This window comes from Sarcophilus harrisii, chromosome 4 (genome assembly GCF_902635505.1).
Source record: "Sarcophilus harrisii chromosome 4, mSarHar1.11, whole genome shotgun sequence".
In the NCBI taxonomy this organism is placed as follows: Eukaryota; Metazoa; Chordata; class Mammalia; order Dasyuromorphia; family Dasyuridae; genus Sarcophilus; species Sarcophilus harrisii.
In genome coordinates, this window is record NC_045429.1 from 105,247,547 (window position 1) to 105,274,129 (window position 26,583).

A 26,583-nucleotide genomic window follows, 5' to 3' on the forward strand; every position below is an offset into this window, starting at 1 on the left:
TTAAGTACAACTAACTGTAGACTTATCTCTGATTATGGATGATGGTATTCAGAGCACCTACAAAGTTACAAATATGTGAAGAGCTTCTTTTTCCAAAGTTTGCGAATAACTTTAATGTTCCAATAATTTTATTTTGATTCATACAGCAGAAAATAAAGTTTCACGTTTTTGTTAAGAAGCATGTCAATTTTTTTTCATGTTAATTAAAATTCTATCATAAAATATATTTATGTATATATATATATGATGGAGCAATATGCTGTATACCATTTGCATGGGTCAAAAGAACTAGAAAAGAGGTTTATCACCCAAGTGATAGAAAGCAATGCATAAGTAAAAATTCATCTTATACACTATACATTGCATCAGTTTTTTTTATATTTCATAAAAATATTAGCTGACATCTCAAAATTTCACATTTGGTTGTGAAAAAAATCCTATAGCATTTATTTTATTTTTCCCCAAAAAGCACATTAAATGTATTCTTGCATGAAAATAAGGAAAAGGACATTTTACTTGGTTTTCTAAACTTTGAACACCTAATGCATTTGGCTTCATTTTGGTCTTTAAATGTTTTGTAAAAAATAAAAATAAAAAACCACATCCATGCAGAGATTTTTTTGGCATTTCATCCTAAGCTGTTTTGATGTCTCCTTTGCACTTACATGTTGTTCCTCTCCTCTTTTTCATCAGTTGCCTTCATTCCCACTTGTTTATTTATTCTTATTCTCTAAAAGCATAGTGGAATGCTTTATAGTGTTGTGGCTAATTTGAGCTTGCTAAATGTTTAATAATGCTATGAAATCCTGCTTAGTAAAACTAAATGGGGGTGGTAGAGGTGACTGGGGTGGTGGTGGGAAAGAAAGGGAAGAGAAAGGATTATGAGGTATACCTTTAAGTAAAATTTCTAACTAAGGTACTACTGTTACTATGTAGAAATAGTGAGGTTATGTCATCATTGCACCAAAATTATTTTACCTTCTTAGTTTCCTATTTATATTTACAATATACAATATTTGTGTTTAAGTGGAATTGATTGAACTTTCTTCAGTTAATATGGTATACGCCATATCCTTAGAGAATGTTAATATATAAATCATCTTAGCAAATCTTAAAATTTCTTTTTTTTGTTTATATTCCAAAAAATTTTTTGTGGTTTTTTCCTCCCATAGATACATATGTTAAGTTAACTCTTCTGAATTCCATGGGTCAAGAGATGTCCAAATGCAAGACATCCATCCGCAGAGGACAACCAAATCCCATATACAAGGAAACCTTTGTCTTTCAAGTGGCACTGTTTCAGCTTTCAGATGTGACCCTTATACTGTCCGTGTATAACAAACGCAGCATGAAACGAAAAGAGATGATAGGCTGGATTTCTCTAGGTCTCAACAGCTCGGGAGAAGACGAGCTCAATCACTGGACTGAAATGAAGGAATCCAAAGGACAACAAGTATGTAGATGGCACTCATTATTAGAGTCATGATGGACAGAGCCAGAGGCAATTACAACTTAATATAGCCTCATTTCTGGCTCCAAAAAGATTGTTTTTACTTAGCCCCTCTCAGGAGAGCAGTTCACGGAAGTATCAGATTCAACATTCCACCTTAAAACATGCACTAAGTGCTATGGAACAGAACAGCTAATACGACATCTTTTCATTGACTTTATCTCTGGTGGAAATTATTATGGAATATGAGAAACTTACATGGTTGTGGTCAAGCTAGCAATGCTTCAGAAGTTTAATCATATGATGTTGGTTTTTTACAGTAATTTCATTTTAGATGCTAAAGAGCTAGCTATTTCATTAAAAATCAGAATTTTCAATGATAAAAAAATGGAGAATTTTGGTTTCAGTACTATAAGCATATTGGCACTGTTCTAGAGGTTCTCCATAAAATATTTCTTGACCAGTCAACACCTTCTGTTAGTGATGAGTAACTTGTGGTCAATTTGAAAGAAACTTAAATCAACTCTAATAGCAAAATTTCAATCACATTGAAAAACATTTTATTTCATATTTTTTTCTCTTTGCATAGGTTATTATGCTTCATTTCTCTGTTACACATCTCAGTAGCATTACATCTAAGTGGAAGCAGGTATACTTTGACAAAAGAAGACAATTCTTCAGCATATCATGGGGCCAAGCTCCACTTGGACCCAAGTCATTTTCCCCCTTGCCTGTGCTTCTGCTTAACCCAAAGAGACCAAGTCACTGTACTGGTCCCTTGCAAGCCTTCTTAGACAGGTTGTACTGTAGAATTATGTAACTTTCTGTTGAAAGCACTTCCTATATTCATGTATTCCAACATAGGAAGCTCATAGAGCAGGACTTGACTTTTAAAATTCTTTCAATAATTGATATTAATTTATTTTAAATGCCAGTATTGTGAAGAATATATTTTTAAAACAATAAAGTATAGTGAGTTAACCGCTGAAAAAAAATCCAGTGTGAAATTTTAACTGCCTGGTACTAGAATTTAGCCACAAGCATTGTTTTGGTTTGGTTTGGTTTTTTTTAGCAAAATAAGTATTCATATTAAGAAAGAAGCTGCTCTCTTAAGTGTTCAGTCTTACCCTCAGATACTAAACCTGTGATACAAAGACTATCCCTGTCTCAGATTCAGTCAGGACCTCATGTTAAAGACAGTTCTGAGACTCCTTCTGATGCTTCTAGTGATGTGAATAATTTTTATGAAATTTACAAATACGTTCTTCAACGTAATTAATATCATCCTGTGCCTTTCATGTCTGTTAAATTTGCTCATACAACTTGAGAAAGCTGTATTTGCAAAATTAGGCCTTCAATTTTTATAGATGTAAGGATTCTTCAGAACAGTGTCATAAGATCTTTTTTTCTCTGGACTATGTAAAGTTGTATATTATGTGCTAATTTTTTAAATGACAAAGGAGGTTCATTTGGGTTGATTTTTTAAAATTTAGCAACTTTGGTTGTAAGTAGCATTGAGTATTGTTCTATTTTGCTTCTCCTCTTTCCTGTCTATAACTTTGCTCATAAATGTTGTCAATTTTATATATGTACAAAATTATTTTCCTTTGCCCTTTCTCCTTTCTGGGTCAAGTAGAACAAATAATTATTTGTTTACTAATTAATGTAAAGTAGTGTATGGTTTTCAAGAGATTCACAGTATACTTTGAAGTACAAACACATAATAGCAAAACATCCTCATAGAAAATATCATTTGAATTTGAGTTTATAGAAGAATTGTTCAACTAATTCCTAAATTTAGCAAACTTTGATTATTACCTTTTAGTTCAATTAAATTAAGTTTAGAAATGGCAGTTCAATAATTCACCCATATGAATTATAAGAAAAATTATTATTAGATTAAATCAAAATTTATGAATGCATATTATGCATTTGGGGAAATTCATTCTTTCATGAGCTTTTTCCAGGATTTTTATAAATGAGTTAGTCTACAATCATATGTGCATCACAAGACATAATATATGATTTAAGCAAGATCAGCAACAGTGTACAAGAAGGTTTTGAAAAGAAATCATATCTAGGATTTTGACATTGTAAGTATATTAGTTTTGAAAAGATTGGTTATGTTAATGTTAACTAGAATGCCCCTAATAAAAAGAGGTATCTACCTTATTTGTAGCCATATTAAGCCTTACCCAAATACAAGATTTCCTTGTTATTTTATCCTTGAGTAAGCAATCCACTAGCCAGCTGTTAGTTAAATTTGCCTATTTCAGGCAAAACCCAGAGAGGTAGATATGTTTCAGGATATCCCAAGCAAATTCTAAACAGAAGCCTACAGATCTAAATATTAAATAGGAAGTTGAAAATGTTAGATGAAGTCCCTATTTCCATGTGCTAAAAAGGAAAAAAATAACATAAGATTTATCTCTAGATTATGTAAAAGTGAGGGTGTCATAATTCTGGAAATTTTGAAGTTAGAAAATTCTTTTTCTTCTTTGTCTATTTAACTCAGAATAACCTTTTGGTTTAAATTCTAGTTAATGATTATCATTCCCATTCTGTACTTCTTTGCTTTTTCAAGTAAGGAGAGAGAGAGAAAGAGAGAGTTTGGAGGGAAGGAAGGAGGGAGGGAGGGAAGGAGAGAGGAAGAGAGAGAAAGACAGCAATATACATATCTTATCCTGTGGATTGACAAAAATAGTATTGGTTCTTGAAGTAATTACTTCTAAAAAGATTGTCTTTTTTCTTAGAAAAAAGGCTTAAATAGGGCTCAAGAGACCCCTTTTTACTATACCAGATTTAATATATCAGATAGTATTGCTGGGTTTTTTGTGCTTTAATTTTCATGAAAGCTTTAAGGCAAATTTTTATATTCTAGTAATTACTGCAAATAGGGTCCCGCTGATGGGCAGTAAGTATGGCTTTAGAAATTTGAAAAAGAAAGCCTAACTTTTTACTGTTCTGTTAAAAAAAAAAAACCTAAGTTTTGTAATAAAATGAAAAAGGCCATATATGGCAATTAAATGGTATGTGAGCTTTTGCTCCTGCAATTATAGCCTTTATTTATGAACCAAATGAGCTCTAAAACATAGTGGTTTCTAAGTACCCAAGAAACAGAAGGTATACTTCAAGTCAGTAAAAAATATTGGGCCAATATTGATCTCAAAAATCTTCTTGCTTAGTCTTAATTCTTTACTGCTGTTCATATTTTCCATGAAATTTTATTTGCACGTTATATTAGAGTTCATATATTAGGCATTCGGTTATGATTATAGTAACAGAATGTTTCATAGTATTAAAATAATGGCTAAGATGGCAGCTCACCTGGGCATTCACCAAACAGATAAATAGGCTAGATGCACCTTTGGCTAGTTTGGCTAGCATTGGAACTAGTTTCTAGATTAAATGAAATTCTTATGGCCCTCATTTTTAAATAGTCAGAATGTTTATAGTAAACTGGAAATAATGGTTGCTAGGTGATTCATCTCCAATATAGAAAGCAGAAGTGAAGTTGGAAAAGTCAGTCAAAAGTAAAACAGAATTCTTTAAGAAAAGCAAATTAACCTTTGAGTCTTATGTGTGACCTTGGAAACACGTGAATTTATATAGTCAGATAATTAGTGGATCTGAATTTCAAATGCTGTAAAAAAAAAAAAGTCATATCCAAAAGGCTTCTCTACAACATTCCACAGGTATATGAATAGAAGGGCCAAAAATATCTTTCCATTCAGTTGACAAATGACTACATAAACTAAGCAGTTCAGGCAGTTTCCAAGTTAAAACTCTCTTATTGTTCCCCAAAATTGTGATTTTTAAAAAATTCCTTTTTTTCTCACTTCCTTTTGTCATTCACCACTATCCTTAAACTAGATGACCTATGCTGAAGATGGTTGTTATCATTGTCATCATCACCAGGAAATATTTCTGAGCACAAGACCAAGTATGTTGTTAAACTCTGTAGGAAATGAATTTTTAAAACATTTTAAAAACAGTTTATGACAATCAAAAGAAAGACACCAAAATCATAGGTACTCAATGTGGGCATAAAACATGTGACATTCATTTATGCCATTGAACTTCCAAAAAAGGAGACATTAGAGAGAAACATAGAACCATGAAAAAGATGATGATAATGAGGATGATAACAATAAGATTTGTCAAATTTCTTTACTATGACACAAATTGTTCTTGTATCACTAATTCATTAGTATATCAACATTGTACATGAACAAGAAAAAGTTAAGGGATGAAAGATGTTTGGAATATGAGAATATTTGAATTTATCTTTAATTTACTATTATGGATTGAAAATGTGTTATATAGTATTTAAATTTAATTTATCCAGGACACTTTTTAAGTATCTAGGGTTTTTATTAACTTTACAAGATCAGATTTCTTTCCCCATAGAATGACAGGCCAATTTTTATAAACCAAGATTGAGGATTTAAGCAGGAAAGGGGGGCGTAAAATAGTTTGTGCTATGTAAGAAAGGGTCTCTATTAGCCATGTCCTAAGGAACTATGATAGGAATGGATATCTCTCCATTCTAATGTTTTATAAGATGCATTCTGTCCCCCTTCCTCATGTAGAATTTTCCAGCATGTGAAAAACATGTACAAGAAAAAACTATCTGGCAGCAGAATCCCGTATTTCAGACAGGCCTCTGAGAACAGCATGCTAATAGAGCATTTTGCTTATGAGATGAAATCTAAAACATAGAAGGGAAAAGAAATAGACATTTTCCCCTTCGAGTACATGGAATATATATAGCTGCTTTTGCCTCTCCCACTTCACCCTTCAAAAAAAAAAATTCATTGCCCAGGTATGAAGGATAGAATTGAATTTCTCTTCAAAGAAAAAATTACTGACTAGGAAGAGCATTATTTCAATGATCTTAGGCTAGCATTTTAATGAAAGAAGTTTTATGTGTGTTAATAAAGGAGTGAGGTGTTTAAACTAGGTTTAGTAGTGTTAGGGTTTTTTCCCTTTCCTTAAAAAAAAAGAGAGAGATGTGAAATGAAAAAAAAAAAAGAGGGGCATTTAATTTTGGGTACCTATATACTTTGGAGGACTACCCTAATTCAACATAAACCTTTGTCAAGATATTCCCCAGACTAATAAATAAATCCTATTATGGTGGTTTTATGAATCTTGAAAATTACCTTTAGATTATTATTCAAATATTTCTTCACTGTGCTGCCTTTAAGATGATGAATAGGAGACAGGGAAAGGATCTCAGAAGATATTCATCCAAAAGGCAAGTTGCATGACAAGGTCACATTTTTCAAGCTGTAGAAATAGCAGGAGAATCATTCTAAAAGCTATTTTCATAACAAACTACACCATTCCTTTTTTTTTTTCACCATGCAGGTAATAAGGATGACCTCTTAAGAGGAGAATTGTAATAATCTTTTAAAAAATTAAATAGTAGCAGGAACCTCCTGCCTCTTATCTTATGTGCCATCTGGGCATTCATATTGCTGTGTTTGTCAAGCAAAAACTCTGAGTCTGAGAATCCTATCCTGAGAAATTCTTCCTTTTTTTTTTTTTTTTTAAACTTATGTTTATAGAATAGTTGTGAAAATACTGAACTAACTCTGGTTTAGGCTATAGTTTAATCTCTGTTCCCCATAGTTGGAATATGCTCATTTTCATTTTCTTCTTTAAGCATTTTCACTGATATCTATTTATATGATTTCTCACTAGAAAAATTTGATTTGGAGTTTAACATTCTTTACCACCTTGAGTTCAAATCAAATTTATTAAACCAGATTAAAGTTGGTTTTTAAATATATATTGCTTATTTGTCACATAATTTTAGATAACACAAAACAATAACTTGAATTTTTCCAAGCAGTATTTACTTTTCTTTATGGAAGTGAAGACCCTGGGCCCTCAACATTTAAAAGTTTTTAGTTCAAGAAGGACTTTGCTATTAGTTCTCTAAATAGTGACTTAAAAGAAGAGATTGAATAAGCTAGGCCAGGAGTCTGAGACTAGAGCAGGCTAATGTGATTTAGGGATTTCTCACCAATACAGAAGGTTTTCAAAAGTTTTCCTTTCCCTAAGTGCATATGTCATACAGGCCCAATTCAATGTAAAAATGACTTGTTCATCTTTGAAGACCTTCCTAATTCTAAAATTCTGTCGTAGTTTGAGGGCAACATATTTGTCTTACACACCATTGTTTCAAAAGTTCTAGACACAGAGTAAGGGCTCACTATATATTTATTGATTAATTTCAAAAACCCCCATTCTTCCATCTCTAAAGCTCCACTATGGAAAAATAAAATCTGGGGTTCCCTGAGCAGCTCAGGGTTACTTAGAGTAATACTAGAGGCTCTTTGGCCTCCCTTTTCACTCTAAAAGTCTCCGAAATCAGCACAACTAAAAAGAATTTCAATCACGTGCTATATTTAGTGACTAATGAGGCTTGTGTCATTTGGGTCCACATTAATAATTTCTGTAATCCTCAGTTTCATGTCCTCACTACACAACATGAACAAATTTTGGGAAGCACTCATGCATAGCTTGGTACTTTTACGTACTTGTTCTGTGCATGTTCTTGTGTTCTCTCTTAGGATTCATCATTAGGATTCAGGTTCTCATTGGAGGATTTTTTCTGAAAGACTGGCCCTTCTACTTACTGACTCTGTGACAAATAAAATTATGATTAGATGTAAATTGATGCAGTTATCAGTCACGGATAAGCTGAGAATTTGATTAGGCTCTTTTTATGTACTGCTTAAGGGGAATAGTAAACTAATAGAAGCATAATACTACTGTGTTAGACTGAAACTGGGAATGGGGTGTCCAAAATGAATTAGGAAGCTTCTCCCATTTTTTAATGTTTATACCAAGACAAAAAATAAATGGGCAAGGTTTTTGTTTTTCCATAAATTTTAATTTCCCATCCTGTGTCCCCCTCACCAACTCCTCAGTGCCTTTGGAATTTATAAGACAGAGGTAAGTTTATTGCAGTCACTCTGAAACAGACTCTGAATGATTGATAACTTTTTCCCCAATCATATTGTTTAGCCAATAAGAGGATTCAGAAGGTCTGCCACTTGACCTTAAAAAAGCCAGTGAAACCAAGCCTTTATAGACGTACTGCCCTCTTGGGGTTAGAGGTGGAAGTGTAGTAGCAATGAGAAAAGAGAAGCTCTTTTCACTTAGAAGCCTTAAAAATAAATCCATTTGTCTTGAAATGTGTGTATAAAACAAAAATCAGGTGATTTGGGAGGGGACTTAATTGTAAGTCCACCAAAAGTTTACGATAATTTTAGTTCTGAACTACTGCATTTTGCTTTTAGTACACAAAAAAATAAGGCTATTCCTAAATAATTGATTATTAGAAGAAAATCACTGCCATGGCACTGTTATGCAAGATTTTGACATTTCTCCATTTTTAGTCTGACATTCTGTAGCTTGAGTTGTCTTATTATTTAGGGACCCTTCCTCCCACTTGCTTTTTACTCTTCTGATTATCAGTAAACCTAGTTTGTTCTGCTTGTTTTTTGAGTTTGTCTTCCTGAATATTCAAGATTACTTAAAAAAAAAAAAAGAAAAACCCTAAACGCCATTCAATTTATTCTTTAGCATGTGATCTCTCACCTGACACATATTGTGTTTAAATGAATACCCAATAGATGAATTATAATGCCACATTATGCCTTGAAAAAAATAATTTTCTGAAATTGGTTTATATATTTAGTTATTGCTAAAATGCTTATTACCGTGGTACTTAGCACTTGATATCAAATATGAATACATTGTTTAATGAGGAAACAGGCTTTCCCTTATGATCTCTAAGACTTATTGTTTTTCTTTGTCTTTAACATCTGTTTGAAAGGATTGCTGGGAGCTTCTTAACAGCATTGCATTTGTCATTTTCTGAGTAGGTAACCTTCCTCCTCCTTCTGCTGTAATTTTCATTAACAACCAGACCTTTTATACCCTGAGGGGTCAGTCTTCCTGTGATGCTCATGCATGACACCCATTAATACTGGTGAAAGTAATACACAAGAACCAACAGGAGACAAGACCCCCAAGTGTAACAGGATCAGCAGATCAGAGCACTGATACAGAATGGCGCCTGCAATACAACTAAATGTGATTTCAATTATAAATAGGGTAGAAGCCAGGAACTGGATCAAGAATTTTAAGTATCTAAATCTTCCTTCTTTCCTATTGGTTTTCATTTTTCCCCAACTTGCACATTTATATTTTATCTGAAGTGTGTATTTAGTGAATAAAAATTTTGAAATAATTCCACACATCTCTTTAACCCTGCAATTCCAAAAAGTAGAAAATTAAAGTCAGTGCTTTGTAATACAGCTTATTTGCAGTCTTTTTGAGTAAGTAAGTACTGTTAGCATTTGAAACATACTGTGTGTCTGCTATTTCTTTTGAGGAGAAGAGCACGGTAGTTTGTGTATAATTGGACTAGAACGGAATGAAGCCCAATTGAATGACCATTTTGTTTTTATAAATAGTATCAAGTTTACTCCTAAACAATTCCAACAACTGCTTAGCTTACAAAACTGTACTGCAAATATGTTTGCTTTTTTTTTGATATGTTTTCCCCTACTTCCCCGACCAGTTCTTCCCACCTCGTACAAGATGGGTACACCACTGTAGCGCCATTTTTGGAAGGATTTTCATGGCTGTCGTAAAGGGGAGACAGCTGAACTTTGGCTAAGTTTTTACTAGAATTTTGAAATAAGAAAATTTCTAAATGTTACCTTTTAGTTAAATTTATCAGGGGGGACCAGGAGTGGTCCTTGGTTATTTTATGGTTGAAAAGGCCTGTGATGGTCACTGGGGCCACTCTCCTTTTCTGTAAATAATGAGGTGCATTGATGCTTAATACTGTTTCATTTCTCAAAAGTATTTTTAATGCAATTTTCATGAAAAACTTAAATTAGTGAAATCTTTTATTCGAATTTCCCTTAATTTGCTTTTTTGAGGAGAATTGTCTCCTTGATGTGTATGTGTACTTTCTTACAGAGCTTTCTTACCTATTTTTGTAACAGTGGATCTAATAGCATAAAGTTTAAATGCTCCATGAGCAAAATTATATCTCTCTTATTCTAAGGAAATATACTGCTGATTAAAGTCTTGGTCTTAAATTATTTTCAACTTGTTTACTGGTGAGTCTAAACCAATAACTGATCTCATTAGTAAATAACAAGTGTTTGTGCTGTTATCAGCAATGTTGTTGAAATGTTTTTTTGTCACATTTTAATTCATGTTTTCATTAAAATATATAAACATGAGTGTGTGAAGCAGTCCATTCTGTAGAATAGTACATAACTAATGACTTTAGTTTGAGTCTGTCTATTGAAATGTGCTGTATTTAAAATTTTATTCACATACCTACTTTTATACTGCCTGTATAGCACTGATTCTCTCGGTGCTTTGTTCCTTTTGTAAAATTGTATTATGTAGAGAAATTGATGTCCTGGTGTGTAAACAGTGTCATACATTTGAGAAATATCTTCAATTGATTATTCTAAGGAGGTCTTAAATGGCAGTTTAGTTTTTCATAATAGAGTACATACAAATTTGCTTAGTGGGTTAAAAGTTACTTGCCTCTTCCTTCCTACTTAATGCTTTATGAATACCTACCCAGAGTAAGGAATTCTCTGACTTTTGTCCTATGGTGTTACACAAAGAATAACCCTTATTCTTATTCAGTGAAAAAAGACTTTTTTATTTGGCTGTTACACAATAATTATTGTGCATTCCATGAGCAAATATATAAGCATATTGTAAATCATTGCTGAGAATGAAAACCTTTCATGTAATCTGGTCATATGTTATCACTAACAGCAATGTTTATGTAGTATCTTTAAATTGTGGTTTAAATCTGGATCCCAAACTATAGATCTATTTTTTAAAAATTTGTTATCATTCTACATATTCTGCCATCTTACCATTCCATAGTTCATAACTAAATCCAGAATTAAAACTAAATATCTTCAAATAAATCTTTCTAATTTTAAGTCCAATTTGACATAGTATTCTGGACTCTATTCTATCTAAGTATATATTCTTTCTGGTACTGCACTTAATATGAATTGTCAGTGTTTTCATTAGCAATAACCACATTATAGTTTTGCTTGGCAAAAATCATTCTCTACCTGTTTTGATTACATAATTTTTGGTTAATTTTTGGCTAGTTATCTCAGTTCAGAATAATCAATTAAATAGTTTTATTTTTCATTGTCTTGTCTACTCGTTTTCATTAATAAATAATTTTATAACAACAGAATTGTTTTTGAAAAGACCATGCTTACCAGCATTCTTTCACATGAAAAAGATTTCATGGTGTTGGAAAGTTGACAGAAATTAAAGTCACTACATTATTATTAAGTTACTAATTGCCTTTAAAATCCCTAGTTCCATAAATTAACCAGAAACCATCCCAATTAAATTTTTTTTAAACTATAACATCAATACTCAGTAATCATGTTTAAATTTTTCCCTTTAGAAAACATTATTACTTTCTTCCAAAACATATGAAATTGTTCTTTTTAAAAGTTAAATTGATTAATACTCCAATTATAAGACAGAAATTGGGATCTTATCCATTATTTACCACCGAATTATCCTGTTTCATCAAGTATTGTTAGTATCTATTATTACATTTTAAATTGAAAAAGCAGAAATAACAAATTTGTTCCCTATAAAATACTCACCAAAAAATGTCAAAACAACATTTTTCTAAATTTGAAAGTGACTAAATTGTTGTTAATTTGCTAGTTAGACTTTCCCCTCTAATAAGAGAGCTATTCTTATCTAGGTAGGTCACAGCTAAATTTCATTCATAGCATTACAGCTGGAAAAAAAAAGAAGGTCCTATGGTATATATGTACATCTGTTTGGTCTATTTAAAGTTGCTATTAGAAGGGGGGAGATACAAGAAATTCATGTAATTAAATGTCATACTATGTCATTGTATCTAAACATGTCAGAAATTACTTGTTAAAACTATTCTGTCATATCCAAGAATCTCCAATATGCAAAATATTTATTAGTCACTTTTTTCTTTTTTCCTTCTGAAAATAAAGTCATTCCCAATTTTAAAAGTCTTCATGTATGTAGTGCATATATTTTGCCTGATATTTTTATTGCCTTAATCTAATAGTGCATTAGACTGTTAAGAATTATAACTCACAAAATCTTAGAATTCAGGAGCATCCAGAAGACCATTTTATCCAATCCTCAGCCTGACGCATGAGTTCCCTCCAGAAAAATGAAATGTCAAGTAAATAAGGATAAAAATCCAACACTTGGAGTAGGAGACAAAAATAAAATGAATGAGCTTCAGCGAAAGCAAAAGCAAGAAAATGCTTTTAAGGAATCTTTTAAACTCTACTTTAAAGAACATGAATTCTGAACTATCAATTACAAAAACTCAATAATGACCAATATATACCTAATTAGTTCTTTAAAATTTGAAAGATGCTTTACATGTTTTGATCCATTTGATTCTCACATCTTTCCTTAAAGATGGGAACTATTATTATCACCCATATTACAAATGAGGAAAATGGAGCCAAGAATACTTAAGTGACTTGTAGTAGTACTAATCACACTACTAATGAAGGTTTGAGTTAGGATACAAACTTATATTTTACTGACTCCCAAGTTACTCCATTATGTCAAGTTGCCTCTTTAAAAAGATATCATGGAGCAGCTAGATGGCACAGTGGATAGAGCACTGACTCTGAAGTCAGGAGGACCTATTTTCAAATCTGGTCTCAGACACTTAACACTTCCTACCTGTGTGACCCTGGGCAAGTCACTTAACCCCAATGTCCCCCCCCCAAAAAAAGATATCACTATATAAACATTAGTTCAGCATTTTATCCTTACCCCACAAATTAAAATTGAAAATTTCTGGGCATTGTAAAGAAATAATATGTGGAGAAAAAGGGTTTTATGTTTTTTCTCCACTGGATAAGAATGAATTCAAAACAAAATACAATTGCAAAAGATGATGAAAGCAGGAATATGATGAAGGTTACATAATCATGAAAACAGGATATAGTAAACGTGATCTTGTTGACCAAATTCACCAAACATTAGAACTAGGAGGGTATCTTTGAAAATACAAAAGTAAATGTTAAGACCAACTAAAGACAGTATTCCTTACAAAATGTAGTAAATGGTATCATGAAATGTCAATTTGAAGGACCTCAGCAGTTGTTGAATTTTGCTGTCCAACTCTTCTATGATTCAAAATTTTTGTTTTACTACTTACTATATAAATGTTCAGTACCTACCTCAACAGAGACTATAGACTAAAAATGTACATTTGATAATAGATTCAATAATGGTTTAAATAAATTCAAAATGAATTAATGATTTTATTTATTTTGAACATTCCTTTTAATTTCAGCTCTAAATTCTTTCCCTCCCTCACCCATCGAGAAGGCAAGGAATATATCAATTAAACATGTGAAATCATGCAGACCATTTTCAAATTAGCCACATTGCCAAGAAAAAAAATAAAAAAGAAAGTGAAAAAATATTCTTCAACCAGCACTCAGAATTAATCAGTTTTCTTTCTACAGGTAGATACTATTTTTCCTCTTAGATCCATTATTTTTTATTAAAGCTTCTTATTTTCAAAATAGAAGCATAGATAATTTCCAACATTCATCTTTGCAAAATCTTATGTTCCAATTTTTTCCTTCCCTTCTCCCCATCCCCTCCCTTTGACAGCAAGTAATCCAATATGTTAAACATGTACAATTTTCTATTCATATTTCCACAATTATCATGGTGCACATTATTTGGGATCTTTTAGAATTATCTTGCACCTAATTTTCAGTTGATCATAATTATATTATTATATATTATTATTGCTATTTAATATATATTGCTATATGTAATATATATATATATATTATTGCTATTTCTGTATACTATGTTCTTCTGGTTCTGCTCACTTAACTTTGCATAAGTACATAAGATTTTCTGAAACTATCCTGCTTGTCATTTCTTATAGGATAATAGTATTTCATCACAATCTTATACTACAATTTGTTCTGCCATTCTGTCATTGATAAGCATCCTTCAATTTCCAGTTTTTTTTAGCACCACAAAAAGAATTACTATATTTTGGTACATGTAAGTCCTTTTCCCTTTTCTTTGATATTTTTCAGATATAGACCTAGTGGTAGTATTGCTAGGTAAAAAGCTATGCATAAATAGGAAGCATATTTCCAAATTGTTTTCCAAAATAATTAGACCAAGTCACAACTACCAACAGTGCATTAGTGTCTCCTATTTTTCCATATTCTATCCAAGATTTATCATTGAAGAATGAATTAATGGTTAGTAAGAGAAACTGGAAGGTTTGAAGTACGACACTAATCTCTTAAGGGTTCCATCTTAGAGATTCACATCTCCAACAACATATGCTTCATTAGCATTTATCAGAGACAAAACACTGGACTACATGGATACAGTATGTTTAGGCACAGTTTGCTATTTGCATTCTTATGTTAAAACATATCCACATTCTTTGAGCCAAGAGGAAGTTAAGTATTCAGTTGCAATTGGGCACTATTTTTTTTTTTTTTGAATAAGTATTCTTTGCAAGTGTTTCAAAATAGTTCCCATTCTCTTTTCTCCTTTCTCTTCCTTATGCTTTTCCATTTTCTCCATTCCAATGCACTCTGAAATATTAGGGAAAATTTTTATTAGAACTTATTGTACATCATGAGCCAACTAATCATATTTAGTACTTATTTATCTTCTTTGAAATATTGTATGAAGAATTGTTTAAATGATGGCTGTACTGAGAAAAACACTAAACTTGATGAAAATTCATCCTTAGAAATTTTATGTATGGTTGTAACAACAATATTTGTTCATAGTTAAGGTTTGCAAAGAAAGTGTGGTGACTGGAGCCAGAGAACCTGAACTCCATTCCATCTTTAATACTCAATGCTGTATGATGTTAGGCAAGTTGCAATCTCCCTGGGACTCAGTTGTCTCCTTTTAAAATGAGGGAATTGGACTAAATGGCCTCAGCAGTTCCTTCTAGGTCTCAAGCTCTTCATTACCTCAGATTTTAGCAAGAATACTGTGATTTTACATTTTACAGTTAAGGAAACAGTTGAAGAAACAGAGACCTCAGAGAGAGGTTAGGTGGCTTAGCTTTACCCTTTCCTTGTACTGTCAGATAATTCAACATCAGCAAACAATGTAGTTTTGTCAGTGAAAATGACATTAAAGAAGAAAGATTTCCATCAACTTTGCTCCTGCATTCCAAGGACCATGAGACTTCCATCTGACTTGAACCTAAATCTTCCCTTCTTTTCTCCATTAAAAAGCACCTCCTTGAGAGCAGAGATTGTCCTATTTTTTTCTTTGTCTACCCTAGTAGATTAATACAATGGTTTCTTCACAAAGCAAGCATTTGATAAAGGCTTTACTTATTCATTCAAAGTGTATAGTAGAAATGAAAGAGGGTGACTCAAGAAGAAAACTCAGGATCAAGAAAAGTCATTCAAGATTATTAGGGCTTGTTCCTACAACTCCAAACTATTAGAACTTGGAGCTGGGTTCTAAACCCATTAATTCCCATTCCTGTCCTCAGGAATTCTTATAGGGATTCTTGAATAGGGATAGTTCATGTACCATTTCCAATCCCCAACTCTCTTCCCTCTCTTTTCCCCCATCACTTCCACTCCAAGTCATAGAGCCACCAGAAGCAATTTAGATCCCATTGAGTGAGTGGAGAGGGCAGAGAAAGGAAGGGGTAATCTTCAATCCCATTGCTGTGACACACAATAGAAGTTGATGAGGATGAGGAAAAGTATTCTAGAGTACAGAATAAGGACTTATTCTGTGATTTATTTTGTGATAAAAATGTTACATAGATGTCACAAATTTTAAAATATCTATGCTAACTATTTGTTTTGCAGATAAGTCTAAGATCCAAAGAGATTAAATATGCTTTGAGTACAATGCAGATTAAATAGGATAGGTCTAGAAACCCACAGTCATCATGTCTAAACATTATTTCTATGGGGGAAAATGTGTTCTAAATTCTAAATCAACTATATTTGGAATTTTAAAACATAATTAATAGTAAATTAGGGCTTTAATAAATCTAAAAAAAGAATTTTTCAGTCACGTAAAGAATTCACAATGGCCATTCTCTTTGGCAAAAGATAGATTTATTTAAGAGAAGAAGTTACAGAAAAAATAAAGACATACAATAGACACCAAGAATACTAAATGTGAAATAAAATTGGGAAAGTACATAGTTAGCAAGGAAAATGGTTTTAAGCATGGAGGGGTGGGGGATGAGAGGAGAGAGACCATGAGACATGGGGGAAAGGTGAGGGAAAAGACACCATGAGGTAGAGTGCCATGATGGCTTCTAACCCCAAAAGGGATTCAGCAAAGATTGTGTGAACTATGCATAAATTTATAGGAGAAATTTAACTTCAGGGATTTGACATAATTTGGATTTCTAACTGAACATAGCAGAGTGGGACTACCCCATGACCTCCCCAGAGGATTATAAAGTTGAACTGATCCCTATCAGTGTCCTTGCCTGCTTACCTCAAGGAATAATTTCATCAATGCTTCAGTCTTTCTCTGTCGACCCCATCTAGCTACGCAGGAGCTCATCATTTCCTCATTCTTTTAATTTATTAAAGAAATCTTTTGAAAAGTATGTTGGGGTCCCTAAATGGGAGAGGGTCTTGCAGACCAACAACTGAAATTTTAAGAGACCAAATCCAAAGACATTTGTTAAGTAATGTCCAATGAAGGTGAAATACAGTGGGGAAGAAGTGTTACAGAGATGAACTGAGCCAAAGTTTGGTGACACCATAAAGTTGGTAACCAGGGCAAAATAGTAGAAGTCTGTACAAGTCAGTTTGATCCTTCCTGGGAGTCTATTCAGACACTTGGTAGTATTTTGGGGGGGTTCATTCATCCCAATAACCAGTTTTTTTCCCCAAACAAATGGAGCACAAAGTCTTTTGGTGTATGGGATGATCTCATCTTCTGAAACTACTTCCTGCTGGGAAACAGCATAGAGCTAAGTCATCCTACAAGGTCCAAATTTGAAAGGATGGTGAGCTTGAGGGATGAGCAGCATCCAGTGGTTTGAATCCTGAAGCTGATCAATACAGCTGTGTAGTGTTGATCATTTGAAGGTGAATTAACCAAAGACTAAAAGAAAACATACTTAACAAGCAGAGATTAGGGAAAGAAAATGACTAATTGAGGGGGACTTTAATTGAAAACATTCCTCTTGTTAGGGCCTTCAGAAATGTTTAGAGAAGGTTCACAAAATGAGGCAGGGAAAACTAGAGAGAAAGAGAACACTTAGAGGCAAGAGGAGTCATTCTTGGCAGGTATGGTTAATGACCAATGTTCACCATTTTCCTTGAAGTATGCCAGGTAGAGCAGACTTCTGTAAATAGCTAGTTAGGCATTGTCTCATTTAGCAAAGATACCTTGCTGATAAAGTTGATAAAGAAAATCCACAAGTTCATTGAATAAAAGCCTACTTACCAAAATTCCCACTTAAGTCTAGAATGACAATTAGAAGTGGGATGCCATGGTGAGGCAGCAAGCCAAGAGTAGCCAAGATCTCCATGAAGGAGATTGCTTTGAGGAGCTAAAGTTATATTTAACTCAAAAGCAATTTTCCACAAGGAGGATCCCATCAGACCAATGGAGGTATTCATAAAACCCATTCTTAACATGTATTAATTCATTCATTGACTGTGGAGATTGATTTAACCTTTAATTACATATCAAGAAACAGGATGTTGAGAGAGAGATTAGCCTAAACACCTACATGAGGCATATATGTAAAGTCTCTCTGCCAGTCTTTTCCTAAAAAGTATCCCTCCTCTGAACAGCTTTTAGAAGAGAGATTTTAATGGTACTTTCAAGAATTACTTGGGTATTAAATATCAGACCTTGGCATTTCTGATAATTCTGCCTAATAGTTTCTCCTAGTTTATAAACAATGAAAATAGATTTCACAAGAGATTGAAAGGCATTCTTTGTGGCCTCCCATAGGCCTAAGAGAAGTCTCCCCTGGATTATCCCTAGTAGTAAAAGCTGGCCTGAGGGTATGCTTAAAAAAAACCCAGAGGGGCAAAGAGTATATCCCCTCTTTGCCAGAGTGGTATAGGATGGATAGGAAGAAGCCAATATAGGTTGGACAGCAGCTTTTATACATGCGTATCAAATAAATGGTTTATAAAGACACAGTACAAGCAGGTGTTATTACAATATTAGTTTTAGATTGACTTCTACATTGATGTAACAAGAATTCTCTATGTTAACATCTCCTAAAGAAACTGTTTGCATTAAAATTCTCTACTCTTTCACATGACATGACAATAGCAATTAGGTCTCAAACAGCTGTGTCAAATGGCTAAATATTCATACATTTTGAAAGTTTTAAAAAATATTTTAAAATATTTCTAGTAACAAGCAGATGACTAGGCAAAATATTCACCTACCTAATGATGGAAAACAATTATTTACCTAATGACCACACATTTTCAGATAGAAAACACACAAGACCTTACATACTTGTATTTTGCTCACGGCGTTTAAGCTAACCACTACTCTGAATATAGAAATTTGCTGTAAGATAGAAAAAACAGGGACATGATTGTAGTAGAACAAAGCATCTTTAGCTTTATTTGGCTTCAGGTATGAATTCCAAATGAACACTTGTCATAGCAATCCCACCTCATTGCCTGACTCAGGAATAGGTGGGAATCATTCCTATAGAAAGAAACACAATTAGGAAATCAAATGTCTGACTTCATGTAAAGCTCAAAAAAACCTTTTTTTACCCAGATGCAAGCAAACAAACCTCCACCTTCTGAAGTTCTGTGATATTTTTCTGTGTTGATGGGTTTTCTGATTTATCAGTCCATCATTCATAACTGGATTCAAACTTTAAAAAACCAATATCAGTTATAGTTCCCAAGAAAGTTTCTCTCAAAGTAACCAAGTCCCACATCAGAGACTTCAGATCTAAGAGGAAGACTTACAAATCATTGTGCAGAACCTAAACTGTCTCATGGCTGATATAGTGGCAGGCATTCTCTTGCCATGCTTTCTTTTCACATCCAGATGAAGAAGGGGGATTTCATTTCTCCAGTATTGTGCAAAGGGTACACATCCAAAACTGTCAGGTTGAAATAATGCTTTAGACATTTTAAGAAAGCTACAGATCATATTGGTTATCAAAAAAAATGAGGCCAAGATGCACTAAATCAATATTAAATAATTTGCTAAAAGCATATGGAAACCATGGTAGAAGTAATAAGTTTTGAATAACCATTTTCAGAAAACTTGCAATTAACCAGAAATAAAAATATCTTATAAACTTCTCTTAGAAGTTCTTTGTATTACTAAGCAGCAGAACTCTTGAAATAACATGTTATCTAAGTAGATCTTCAGCAAAAATGATTTTACTCTAAGATAAAGAACCAGACTTGACAAGGATAATAACTGATGAATTCAATACAAAAATTCTAGTTCTGGATTTGGATTATACTTATTCTGGTAAATAAATATTATTGGATAGATTACACCAGAGAAGCAGTGAAGGGAATAGCAGAATAGTTAGATGCCACTAGCAGAATGGCATGAGAAAAAAAAGAATGACTCTAGAAAGGTTATTGGCACAAAGAGGAGGAAATGTGTTACAATTGGAAGTAGTTTCACTTCTAGTACCGCCCTATCAGAAGAATTAGCAGAGAAGTCAGGGATTATTTATCCATCCAATGTATGGAGATCTGTGCAGGGGTTAATAGATTTTTATGAAGTGGGATGTAAAAAAGTATTAGCCAAATTTGAGGGGTTAGAAAAGGATGTGGAAACCAAATTATTTTTTAAAAAGGGGGGGAGGAATTGTAACAAATGGATGGGTATTTTGATTTACACAGAAATTTCTCACAAATTGGAGAAATAAAACTTAAATTAGAAAACTGAAACCCACAAGGACATCCAAGAATAATCAGGGGTGGATATTAACTTCTCCCAAAAGAATGTAAATTCCTTGGAGACAGGGACTTTTGTAATCAGGGGTGAGGGCTTGAAATTTGAAAAAAATCATTTGTTCTTTATCCTTAGCCCTCCTCTGTTAGTTTCCCCCTTCTAAGTAAAGGGTTAGAGATTCATGTCCAGTAACTTCTGTAATATCCAATTAATGAGGAATCAGAGGAGGGATTTGTACTTCAGAATAGCAAATAACATGCTGCCTTTGGAGTTTCAAAGGTGTGTCTACTTATCTAGGCACCCATTCTTGGAAGAATGTAAAACAAATCTTTCCTGCATTCAAAAAACAAAACAAAACAAAAAGAAAGAACCAGACTTGTGATGAAAACTATTCCTTTAAATAATGGAAGCAATTTGAAAATGAAAAAATTCACTTGGGGAAGTGGTCTGAGAAATAGTGAGTGGATTTTTTTTCACATCTCCTCCAACCAGTATAGTGGGAAGAAAGACTCAGGCCAGCGCTAAAGAGTAATCACTTCCTTAGCACACCTAGAGAAGGGAAGAGTGGATTATGCCCTCATATTGCAAGACCACCTAATCTAAAATAAAACCATGAAATTATGCAAATAACTATTTTTACAGTTTTCAATCCTCAACCTCAGGTAAGTTCCAAAAACTCTGAAGAATTTTTGGAAGTAATGGCCAAATTGTCATCTGCATTTTCTTTCTTGAATGAGGATTTCATATTCCATATGAATTTCTTAGGGTATGATATAAAGAATAGTTTTATTTGGGGATTTTTCTTTCATTTCCCCCAACCAGTGAAAGAGGTGTAAAGTGCTAACTGATCCAAAAATAAAATCAACATAGATAAAGTTTTCACTATATCCTTCCTTCCTATACACAGCTGTTATACCAGTTTTAGGTTTTAAAATAATCAATTTCAGCCCATAGGTGACAGCTAAATAATTTTGGCCAAAACTTCACAAAACAAAATTTAGAGCACGCAACCAGCAGGGCTGACAGAATTTTAAAACATAGCTCATAAAATGTTTACAAATTGCACAATATACAATTTAGAAAGCAACATAATATCTTAAATATATTTCATCTAATTAAAGAAAATACAAACATGTGATCAGAGAACTTTGTTTAAATGCCCAGTTTTTGCTTAAAATCAAATCAAATGCAGCTTTAAATTTCCAGTAGTAATACTTGAATATTAAAGATTAATGCACACATATTTCTAAGGTCTTATGCCCAGATAAGTTCACAATTTTAGCATGTACCTCTTTAGAATTCAATTTTCAATTTACATCTTTTGAGATAAACTTTTGGAAACCCAGTTTTTTTCTCAAAGTATATACCTCCACTTTGAAACTTTCCAACATTCAAAACTGTTTTCTTGGAGCCCTAGAATTTTTTGAGAGGCAATATGACTAGAGATGGCCACACAGGATGTGCCTGGATGGGGTACCTGGGGATAAAATGGCAGTGATCTCCCCAAACCATGTGGATAGCCTATCTAATTGAGGCACTTGCCCAAGCCCTTAGGCAGTCTCTGTGTAGGGAGAAGTGGGGAAGAAAAGACTACATTTTTTTACATCCTCAGAGTCCTCAAAGAAGGATTTTAGAACTCAGGGGGTGGGACACCAGGAGTCCTAATCTAGAGAGAAATTGAAGTTAACCAGTGGACATCAGAGCAAGAATTGGGGAGCCTACCATTCACTGAAGAGACTGGGCTGGCTGAACGTGCTTGTCTTACAAGCTGCATTGGCTTGGCCATTTCACAAGTCTCTTCAAGGGAAATGAAGCTTAAAAAAGACATATCACCCTCTTCAAGCTGTTAGTCTTGGCAGGTTAGTTTGAATCACAAACAAAGGAGATTGTCACAGAGACTCAGACCAGACAAGCAGATGCAGACACAAAACAGAAACAACACTGAAAGCATGTTTTTTAAAATCCTAGATGGCCAGATGTTACATTAATTCCCTTTTACAATGTTGAGGAGTGCAAACACCCTTACAAACCAAAATCCTAAGCTCGAATGGCCTTGCCCACTCACCCAGCCTTGGGGAGAGAAGTGGGGATATCCAATTGTCCTCAGAAAAGGATTTTTGGGGAAATCCCCCTACTTTAGGTCCATCACTCACTATCCAGTGAGCAAAGTGATAACATATTGCCCCAGGATATTCCCCAATATCCTTAGCAAACTAAGTTCTGGGTCACATCCCCATCACCAAATGATGTGATTTAGGAGAGTAATTGCTCAGTCCAAATGTTGTGTTTGGGGTTTAGCACCAAATGATGAGATTGGTGTTCAGTCACATAAAAAATTCACAATGGCCTTTCTCTTTAACAAAAGGTAGGTTTATTTAGGAGAAGAGGTTGCAGACAAAATCAAGAGATAAAATAGACACTAGGGACAGTAAATATGAAACAGAATTGGGAGAGCTTATTGTTAACAAGAAAAGGGGTTTTAAGCATGGTGGGGGGATGAAAGGAGAGAGACCACGAGGCAGAATGCCATGGTGGGCTAAAACCCCAAAAGGGATTCAACCAAGATGTCAGGAGCGGTGTATTTATGGGGCAAATTTAATATCAGGGTTTGACATAACTCAGATTTCTGAGTGAACGTAGCAGAGTGGGACTACCCATGACTTCCCCAGAGAAATATAAGATTGAAATGATCCCCATCAGTGTCTTTCTATGCTTGCCTCAAGGGATGAATCCATCAATACTAAGTCTTTCTCTGTCAGCCCCACCTAGTTACTCAGGATCTTATCAACACAGCTAGTTAAGTCCTCTTGACTCCAGAGCCAGTATGCTACCTAGTTGTCCCCTCACATTTTTCTGTGATACCCTGTATAATCCCATAGTTCTTCCCCATTCCCATACTTTAAAAGCCTTTATTAGGTAGACCCTATTATCCCTTCAAGCTTTCATCCTATGTCTCTCCTCTTTTTTTCAGGCAAGCTCCATAAAAAAAACTTATCCATATTCATTGTTTACACTTCTTTTCCTTAACATTTTACAATTTGGCTTCCAGTCTTATGGCCCAACAAGTGTAACGTTTTCTCTTTACTTTCTAGCCTTGCTATATATAGCTCACTTCCTCACCACTACCATCATTTCATTGACTATCCCCCATTTTGGAATTCTCTCTTTCCTCATCTCTACCTCCTGGCTTCCTTCAAGCCTCAGTTAAATTCCACTCTCCATGAGAAAGTCTTTCACAGTCCCCCTGAACCTCAGAGCCCTCTCTCTGGGACTATCTCCAATTTTTCCTTTCCATATCTTGTTTGTATTTGATTGTTTATACGTTGTCTTCTCCAAAAGACCACCTTCAAAGTAGGACTGCTTTTGCTTTTCTTTCTGTTGCTAGCTGAGTGGAAGATGAACTAATGGAGAGAGATTTGAGGAAGAAAAACTAACTTTCCCAGGTCTCAATTTGTTTGAGGCAACACCCATTTAGTGACTAAGGCTAGGTAAGAAATAAGACCAAAAAAGGCCTCTTTTACCTAGTGAAAAGCAAAGCAAAAAAGTCAGTATGGGAGAGGAAGATCCTTAGGGTATCTGACCAAAACAAAAACAATTGCTATTTACACTCACTCTGAGCCACTAGAACTTGAACAAGATCCTGTGAGGCTTTCTGGGCTCTATTGTTGATCTATTGTTGATTGTTTAGGGAATGATCCTTAAAAAAGAAATCCAGTCCATAAATCCATAGATATCTTGTGAGGTTTCAACAGTCAAAATTTATATTCCTTTGGGCAGAGCACCTGCAGTTAAGAATATGATTCTCTATGTGGAGAGAGGGAAAGGAGGGAAAGAGAAAATTAGGGAATGTTGGAAGGAAGAAAGGAAGAAGGAAGGAAGGAAGGAAGGAAGGAAAGAAGGAAGGAAAGAAGGAAGGGAAGGAGGAAGGGAGGGAGGGAAGGAAGGAGGAAAGGAAAGAGGGAGAAAAGAAGGAAGAAAGAAAGGAAGGAAGGAAGGAAGAAAGGAAGAAAAAAAGAAAGGAAGAAAGGAAGAAAGAAAGAGAGAAAGAAAGGAAGGAAGGAAGGAAGAAAAGAAAGAGAAAAAGAAAGAAAGAAAGAAAGAAAGAAGGAAGGAAGGAAGGAAGGAAGAAAATGAAGAAAGGAAGAAAAAGGAAGGAAGGAAGGAAGAAAAGAAAGGAAAGAAGGAAGAAAAGGAAGGAAGGAAGGAAGGAAAGAAGAAACAAAAATAAAAAGAAAATAGAGAAGAAAGAAAAGAGGAAGGGAAGGAAGGAAGGAAGGAAAGAAAGGAGGGAGGGAGGAAGGAAGGGAGGGAGGGAGGGAGAAAAGAAGGGAGGAAGGAGAGAAGGAGGGAGGAAGGAAGGGAAGAGCAGCATTGGCCAACTGAAACTGGCCAATTGGGTCCCTAGTGGGGCAGCTACTAATACTCATTGCATATTGTTTGTACTTCATTTTTGAAAAAAGATCATGAAAAAGTGATGTCATGACTTTGAAGTGAATTGGATTTCAGGAAGGCAGGGCTATGCAAAGTCACCTGCTTCACTGTCTGTTCCAGAGCCATCTGGGTCCAGTGGCCAGATATAGATCAGGATGACAGCCACTGAACAATAGGGAAGCAATCAGTAAGAGATTGAATAACCAAGAGAATGGGATAATAAAAGGAGCAATCTTCTGCAAGAGATGATATGGGATGAGTCTCTTGTGCAGAAGAATTTGCCTTGGCAAGGAGAGGCACAATCCCCATTAGATGAGCTAAAGGAGGAGATAGTGGCAGAAAGCATCTCATTTATTTAGATAAGGAAGAGGAAAGAAAAAGGAGCTCTCAGTGAATGGCCTCATTTTTTTTCCAGTGAAATATGACGTTCTCAGGTTCTCAGCTAAGGGCAACAGAGAGAGTTATGACAGTCCTGAGCAAAGATAATAAGGTTTGGCAAAGGCACTGTGGTGGATAGAATCATGATTCAATTAGGGAGGTTTAAAAGGATTGCCTGGTCACAGTTCAGTGCCTACTTGAAATGTAACATAAAATCTTAGTGGACCAGTCAGGAAGGTGATGGTGTTGAAGGGAACAAGAAAGAGAGAGAGAGAGAGAGAAAGAGAGAGAGAGAGAGAGAGAGAGAGAGAGAGAGAGAGAGAGAGATGGGAGAGAGAGAGAGGAGAGAGAAATATAGTTTGTAATTACTAGGGTATGTAAGAGAGTCAATTTCTAAATAACTTTCATATTGTAGTGAAGATCTATGAGATTTAACATGTGAATTTGTAGTGGATTCAAGTGGTAACTTCCTCCATTGGAAGAAAGGGTTAGAAAGGGCAGATGGGGGAAGCAGAAGGAGGGTTGATTCAGAGTTGAAAATTGGCAAGATGTGAAGAACAAGACACGAAGTGAAGATCCAGATATCAGAGTTGAGGGTTTTGTGTAGTTGAGCTAAATCAACTATAAGGTCAAGAAGACAGTGTTGAAAGAACAGCAGAGTGGGAAGACTGGAGGTAATATTAAAGGAAGAAGAGTTGTATCAGAAACAGGAAAAGATGGCAAGAGAGCTTGAGCTTATAAGTTTTCGTAATTAATCAATAAACATTAGATGCCAACTATATTCTAGACATTATGCTAAGTATTGTGCCAAGAGAATACAAAACAAGTTAAAAAACAATCTATTCTCAAAGAGTTATAAACTCATATACAAACAAGCTAAGTATGGGGTAAATTAGCAATAATCAATAAAGGAAAGTCACCAGAGAATGAATAAAGACTTCCTGTAGAAGGTAGATTTTAGCTGGGGCTTGAAGCAGGGAAGTCAGGAGAAGGAAATAAGGAAAGAACAATCCAGGCATTGAGGACAGCCAATGCAAATATTCAGAGTCTGGAGATGAAGGAAAGAAGCCAGGAACATTGAATCAAAAAATACATGGAGGGGTGTAAGATATTAGAAGATGGGAAAGGTATGGAAGGGACAAGTTATAAAGGGCTTTGAATGTCAAATACACACACATACTATTTAACTGAAGTTAACAATCTCAGGCTAAACAGAAAATTTTCTTGAAGTTATGAGTAAAAAAATATTCTCTAATTGGACAAAGAAAATTATGGAGGGGCAGACTTTGGGCTCTCATTTAATA

The 26,583-nt window shown here is 34.3% G+C and overlaps 1 protein-coding gene and 1 long non-coding RNA gene across 7 annotated transcripts in view; one reads left to right on the top strand and one right to left on the bottom strand.

The window, feature by feature from the left end:
• Positions 1-4,856, bottom strand: part of LOC116419105 — a 114,648-nt gene extending 109,792 nt beyond the window's left edge. The window contains exon 1 of the long non-coding RNA XR_004229363.1: positions 4,778-4,856. This is a non-coding gene — a long non-coding RNA (uncharacterized LOC116419105). The remainder of the gene's footprint in view (positions 1-4,777) is intronic.
• SYT14 (synaptotagmin 14) overlaps positions 1-12,550 on the top strand; it is a 260,052-nt gene extending 247,502 nt beyond the window's left edge. For 5 of the 6 annotated variants that reach the window (XM_031937302.1, XM_031937303.1, XM_031937305.1 and 2 more), the window contains one exon: positions 1,173-12,550. In XM_031937302.1, coding sequence (XP_031793162.1) covers positions 1,173-1,486 — 314 coding nt within the window. In that variant the 3' untranslated portion in view covers positions 1,487-12,550. The remainder of the gene's footprint in view (positions 1-1,172) is intronic. The other variant, XM_031937301.1, reaches the window with a different exon arrangement.
• The last annotated feature ends 14,033 nt before the right edge of the window (positions 12,551-26,583 follow it).